The sequence below is a fragment of the Hipposideros armiger genome, unplaced genomic scaffold, assembly GCF_001890085.2.
Source record: "Hipposideros armiger isolate ML-2016 unplaced genomic scaffold, ASM189008v1 scaffold_126, whole genome shotgun sequence".
Taxonomy (NCBI): Eukaryota; Metazoa; Chordata; class Mammalia; order Chiroptera; family Hipposideridae; genus Hipposideros; species Hipposideros armiger.
Window position 1 is genome coordinate 243,111 of NW_017731476.1, and position 6,368 is coordinate 249,478.

General features: G+C 57.9%; 1 protein-coding gene across 2 annotated transcripts; it reads right to left on the bottom strand.

The window, feature by feature from the left end:
• Positions 1–101: 101 nt before the first annotated feature.
• MAPK3 (mitogen-activated protein kinase 3) lies at positions 102–6,362 on the bottom strand. 2 transcript variants are annotated; one of them, XM_019648408.1, is made up of 9 exons: positions 6,219–6,362; positions 5,013–5,195; positions 2,999–3,188; positions 2,715–2,831; positions 2,338–2,452; positions 1,816–1,947; positions 1,538–1,647; positions 1,281–1,435; positions 102–408 (listed from the first exon to the last, which is right to left on the bottom strand). In XM_019648408.1, exons 1-8 carry the CDS (start codon positions 6,224–6,226, stop codon positions 1,313–1,315), a joined length of 978 nt encoding a protein of 325 aa, XP_019503953.1. In that variant the 5' UTR covers positions 6,227–6,362; the 3' UTR covers positions 102–408; positions 1,281–1,312. The 2 variants fall into 2 exon arrangements, with proteins under 2 accessions (XP_019503953.1, XP_019503954.1); XM_019648409.1 differs by lacking the exon at positions 1,816–1,947.
• Between the last annotated feature and the right edge of the window lie 6 nt (positions 6,363–6,368).

Consider the following 6,368-nt stretch of genomic DNA (forward strand, 5'->3'; position numbering starts at 1 on the left):
CTGAGAATCAGCCTCCAAAAGGCCTGCTGAGAACATCTGGACCAGCCCTGCTCTTTGAAAGACCAGGCGGCCCAGCAAGATGCAGCGACTTGCTTCCCCCCCACCCCGGTAGGCCATGGGACAGCCAGAGCCCTTTGATTCCAGAACTACCAGAGACTGGGAAAGCTGGGGTCCAGGGAAGCAGAGCAGCTGAGGGGAATCGGCTTTGGGGCCACCTGAGCTCCTCAGGTCCTGGGAGTGGGGGCAGAATGGAGGGAGCCTGGGCCTACGGAACGCGGGAGGCCCGAGCAAAGCGAGGGAAGGTGGTCAGGCCCGCCCTCTGCCCCGACTGGGCAGCCAGAGTCTGGGCTGGGCACAGTGTCCATTTTCTAACAGTCCAGCAGGGAAGGGGCAGGCAGGAGGCAGGGCCTAAACAGAAAGGGCGGCAGGAAAGGAACCATTAGCACCCATGGGAGCACCCACCAGAGCCCTGCCCTCCACGTCTCTCATTTCATCCTCACAGATGAGTGGGATGGATCTCAGTTTCCTGCTCTGTAAATAGGGATATATTAGTCCGTACGTATCTCACAGTACTGCTATCAGAATTAGACGAGTTCGTACTCATGAGCCTCTTAGCACAATGCTTCATGCTCTGAAAGTGTTTGCTTTCATGGTCAGGGCTGTCCCCAGGACACTGAGGCTTGAGGTATGGAGTCTTACGCAATGTCACACAGCTTGTACTACATGTCAGAGCTGGGGTTTGACCCAGCTGTGCCTGCCTTCCCTCTATCATTCTGCAGCTGGCAGAAAGGAGGCTGGCGGCAGGAAGAAGGGCAGTGTGGGGCAAGCCGGGCCCCTCAGGGCCCCCCAAAGGTGTGTGAGCTGCTGTCCTGGCTGGCACCGGGTGTGAGAAAGCTTGGCATCTCAATCAGGCTGGGTGCTGCTGGCTCCTCCCAAAGCAATTACTGCCCCATCTGCCTATCTGCCCATAGTGGGAGAGGCCAAGCCTGGCTCCATTCCTCAGGTGGGTGAGAGGGGACCTCGGTGACGGCTGAGGTCCTGGAAGGGCTACTGGGGCTGGAGGAGGCTGGGTGTTGACAGGTGGGAGACATCTGGGGCTGAGGGAAGAAAGGCGGGACACAGAGGCTGGTGGACCATGGGTCTGTGGCCTGGGCAGGCGCTGGCCCTTCTGTCACCACCATCCACATGGGTCAAGGGTATGAGCAAGCTTTCAACTGTATGGTGTTTTGGGTACCCTGGTATCAGGGTGAATCTGTGCGTGGGTGGTGGGGAGCACTTACCGGGCCCCAGGGAGCCGAGGGATCTGTCCAGGTTAGGGGGCCTCCAGCACCCCAGGCTGGAAGCGGGCTGTCTCCTGGAATATGAGCTCCTTCAGCCGCTCTTTGGGTAGGTCATCCAGCTCCATGTCAAAAGTGAAAGGTTCCTCGGCCACTGGCTGGGGTGGCAAAGAAGTCGGGCTCAGGCCAGGCACTGAGGGATGCCCCCGCCACCTCCCTCCCCCTACACCTGCCAGCCTGGCTGCTGGTGACAGGCCTACCTCATCTGTTGGGTCATAGTACTGTTCCAGGTAGGGGTGAGCCAGGGCTTCTTCCACTGTGATCCGCTTATTGGGGTTAAAGGTCAACATCCGGTCCAGCAGGTCAAGGGCTAGGGACAAGCAGGGGTGAGGGGTCAGGGAAGGTTGGGGGGTTCCCAGCATCGCTTTGCTTCTCTGGGCCCAGGGGGGGGGCCTATCTACTCAGGCTGCAGTTGGGCTCACATACCCCTCTCTGCACCCAATTTTTATCCCATACCAGCCCCCCATGTCTCTCTCACCTTTGGAGTCTGACTTGGGGAACAGCTTGGCCCAAGCCACCTTGGTCTTGGAGGGCAGAGACTGTAGATAGTTTCGTGCCTTCATGTTGATGATACAATTCAGGTCCTCCTGAGAGGGGGAGCCCAGGATACCTGTGCACGGGGCAGGTGCCTGGGTGAGAGATCTCTCCCTTCCAGGAACAGAAGGAGCCAAGAGCCAAACCCTCCCAGCCCAGCTCCAGGCCCTGACAGGTATCTCCCAGCCAGTACAATTGTGGTGAAGCAAGGAGTCTGGTCTCTGGCAGCCCTAGGTTCAGTCCCAGCTCCAGCATCTTCTAAGTGTGGGGCATAGCCTTGCTTTTTCCTATCTATCAAATGGGGACAGTAATCTCTACCTCATTGAAATACTGTGAGATGCTGAAGGGACTCCACACAGGCTGGTACCCCTGATCTGACTCCTGCAGACTCACCGACCCCGAACCTCAAGAAATCTCACCTCCAATAAGCTAACCTCCCTTCCACACAGCTAGTCAGCCCCCTCACCCAGAATATGGTTGAGCTGGTCCAGGTAGTGCTTTCCAGGGAAGATGGGCCGGTTGGAGAGCATCTCCGCCAGGATGCAGCCCACAGACCAGATATCGATGGACTTGGTGTAGCCCTGGGGAGCAGGAGAAAGCGGTGGGTTCCTGGGCCAGCCTCAACAGGGCCCAGCTGCCGTCACCCCAACCTAGATTCTGTGCAGAGAGCAGGGGCCTCGGGGAGCTAATGCTTAGCTTCTGTCCAGATCCTAAAGGCCAGAGTCATGTGACACGGCTGCAGGGTAGACTTCTTGCACCATGGTGGTCAATGCCTGGCTCCGAGGTGGCTCTGGGGCCTCCAGGGACCTGGCCCCTGACCTTTGGGGATGGGTGGCCCCCTACCTTGGAGTTCAGCATGATCTCGGGGGCCCGGTACCAGCGTGTAGCCACATATTCTGTCAGGAATCCAGTATGGTCGTGCTCAGGATCGGCGATCCGGGCCAGGCCAAAATCGCAGATCTAGAATCCAAAGCAGAAGGCTAAGCTTGGGGCTCAAGGCCTCTGCAGCCCCTGCTGTTTCCTTTGCTTGTGATGCCCTCCTACTCCAGGAGACTGCTGGGCACCCGGAAGCCCCAGGACCTGGGGGAGTGGGGGTGGGGGGAGGAATGGGCACCCAGTGCGCTGACCTTAAGGTCACAGGTGGTGTTGATGAGCAGGTTGGAGGGCTTTAAATCCCGGTGGAGCACGTTGGCTGAGTGGATATACTTGAGGCCCCGCAGGATCTGGTAGAGGAAGTAGCAGACGTGGTCATTGCTCAGCTGCTGGCTTTTGAGCAACTTGTACAGGTCTGTCTCCATCAGGTCCTGCACGATGTAGCTGAAGATGGCGCCAGAGACCCCCGGAGGCAGGGGGAGTAGGAGGCACTTGGTTAAGAAGAACCGGCTCTGGTGACTGGGCTTCACACCCCCTCCAGCTGGCACCCCTAGGACTCAACAGATCTGTCCACCCCTATCATGAGCTGGGCTGGGCCCCTTCTCAGCAGCTGGGCTCGTGGCCTCTGCTGCATCTCAGCTGGTGACCCTGAGCAAATGCATTTCAGTTCGGGGGCCTCAGTTTCCCTACTGGGAAAATAGGGACAATAAACGGCAGGAGACAGAACTTCACAGTTAAGAGCAGAAGTTCTGAGGTTCACCTGCTGTTGTCTGAAATCCCCAGTCCACTCACTGCTCATTGGGTTTGTGAGATCAACCTGCCTGCACCTCTATTTCCTCATCTGTAAAGTAGGGGAGAGAATTCTTCTTTCGAGTGTGGTTGTGATGATACGAGAGGAGATAACCCACATAGAGCAGCCAGCTCAGGGCTTGGCACGTTCTAAGTGTTCAGCAAACATGAACTAGCATTGTGATTATAAATGCCTGAGCCACATGGCTGTTGAGAGGGTTAAATGAGACAATGTATGAACAGCCATCTGGCATGCAATAAATGTTTGCTTAAAAATAAATGGCTGCCTTATGGGAATGGTGTGTGCAAGACAAATGAGGAGAAACTCCCAACAGCGCGCTCCCACTCCAAGAGCACCTGGCCATACCTCAGGAGGCAGGGGAGCCGATGTCCTTTTACATTTTAAGATGAAACACACATACAGAAAGGTCCCTTGGCTGGTCTCTGCAAGAATATGTCAGAACTGTCTCTGAGAATCAGCCTCCAAAAGGCCTGCTGAGAACATCTGGACCAGCCCTGCTCTTTGAAAGACCAGGCGGCCCAGCAAGATGCAGCGACTTGCTTATGGTCACACGGCAAGCTGGAGGTGAGCGTGGAGGTTTCCTGCCCACAGCCTGTGGTGGGGGCTGCAGACACGGCAGCACCAACCCCCAGGCTTGGGTGGAGAACTGGGACTGACTGGGGATGGGTGGGGTGGGGGAATGGTGACGGGTGTGTTATAAGCTGCAAACAGCCAGACAGGAAGTGGACAACACACTAGGAAAGTGATATGGGCGGAGGGCAGGAAAGCACGGCTGTCCCTCCCTGGGCAAGGAGCAAGCCCACGGGTGGCTGGGGTGGGGCTGGACGGAAAGTCCTGGAGAGAGCAGGACAGGGTCTCATCTGGGGGAGGGCAGGGGTGTGGGGAGGCAACAACAGAAGCATTGATTTTAGGCTTCTGAGCCTCCATTTCCTCATCTGTGAAATGGAGCTGAGGAGACCCATTTTATAGGGGGCAGTTGGGAGACAGAATTAGAAATGTCAAAGCCCTGGACATGCCCTGCATCTGGCTCATAGTAGGTCCTCACAATAGGGCCGTTGTCTTCCTGCCTGCCTGCCTTCCAGTCTGAGGGCCCAGAGAGAAAAGAATCCTCGGTCTGTTCAGCAAGACCTGTCTGTGGGCAGAAGTTAGACTGCGTCACAGAAATGCAATCAGATACAATGCTCTCATAGACCATCTCACCAGCCCCTCGCAGAGGCACAGCCTCGTGAACAGACTTGCCCAAGGCCATACCACCTGGCTGCACAGGTCAAGATTCACGTGAGGCCTCCTTTCCGTCCCCTTACATTCTGTGGCCTCTCTTCTGCCAGAAAGTTTCTTTTAACTGGGTTTGTTTTGGAGGATGACAAGGGAAGAAAGAAAAGGAAAGCAAGCCCACATGCTCCCAGCCCAGCTGTGAGGCTGTGTCTGGCCAGTTGTCTGGCCAAGGTGAAGGATACACATCCCTCATGGCTTCCAGGGTGGGTGCCCGAAGAATGTCCCGGATGCCGATAACATTCTCATGGCGGAAACGCAGCAAAATCTGGATCTCTCGCAGCGTGCGCTGGCAGTAGGTCTGATGCTCGAAGGGGCTGATTTTCTTGATGGCCACGCGGGTCTCGCGCACGTGGTCATAAGCTGAGCTGAGAGGGCCAGAGAGATAGGGTTGGTGTGGTCTTCCACAGGGGGAGTCCAAGCCTGGTGGCCCCACCCAGGACTTGGCAGGGAGGGGAGGGAGCCAGAGAGGGCTCTGGCCAAGTTATAAACAATGCTGGTTCCTTCCTGCCTTGAAGGCCCGGGATCTCCAGGGAGAAAGCTGGGGACCAGCCAGGCAGCCCTTCGGTGACTTCACAAACAGAGGAAGAGACCTTCCGCTTACTGGCTTCCCCTGTCCTCAACCCTTTCCCTTCTAGTTGCCCTGACCACTCCTCCTCCCCTTCCCATGATGGGCTCCCTCGATGCAAGACAGGTCCAGGGGCTGGGAGATGAGTGGAGGATGAACAGCGAGGCAAAGACAGTGAGAAGGGGGGAGTCACAGGATGGAAGGGATAAGGCAGGCAGGGGTGTCAGGGAGAGGTACCTGGGCAGCAGAGATGTTCCCAGAACAAAGGCTCAGAGCACATAGTGGGGACGGCTGAACTCACAGACCGGTCCCAACAGCTGCAGGGAGGCACTCCTGGATACCCCCTGGCTCACTGGGCCACTGGCCTCAGGCCCAACGCCCTGCCCCACCCCGAGCTCCCTTCTTCTCTCCCAACTCCTTGACAGGCCTCCCTGGGGGGAATCCAATACATCGTCTCCCCAAAGAAAGGTCCCTCACTCCCTCTTCACTACGGACATTACCTTCCCAAGAATATTCTTTCCATCTGGCCCCGTGTCTATAGGGTCCCCGCAGTTCCCCGCCCTACCTACACCCAGGTGCCCCTCCCTTCATCAGAGAATGGTCGGTTCCGAGCCTCCAAGCCCCTCTCCCTGGAACGCACACAGCGCCCCCTCCCCCAGAAAGCACTCAAAGGCCCTCGCCCCGGGACGCTCCCCAGTCCCCCGAAGCCCCTGCCTCTTCAGGACGCTCGGATCTGCACGGCCCTACAAGCACTCAGCACCCCTCCCGACGCTCCCCAGCCCCCTCGTCCTGAGACGCCCCCTGCCCCGGAACGCCCCCTCACCTGACCATGCCATACGCGCCCTCGCCGATGTACTGCAGTTGCGTGTAGCGCGGGCCCACGTCGAACGGCTGCCCCTTCACTATCTCCACTTCCCCCGGGACCCCCGGGGCGACCCCATCGGCTCCCCTGGGCTCCCCGCCCCCGCCCCCC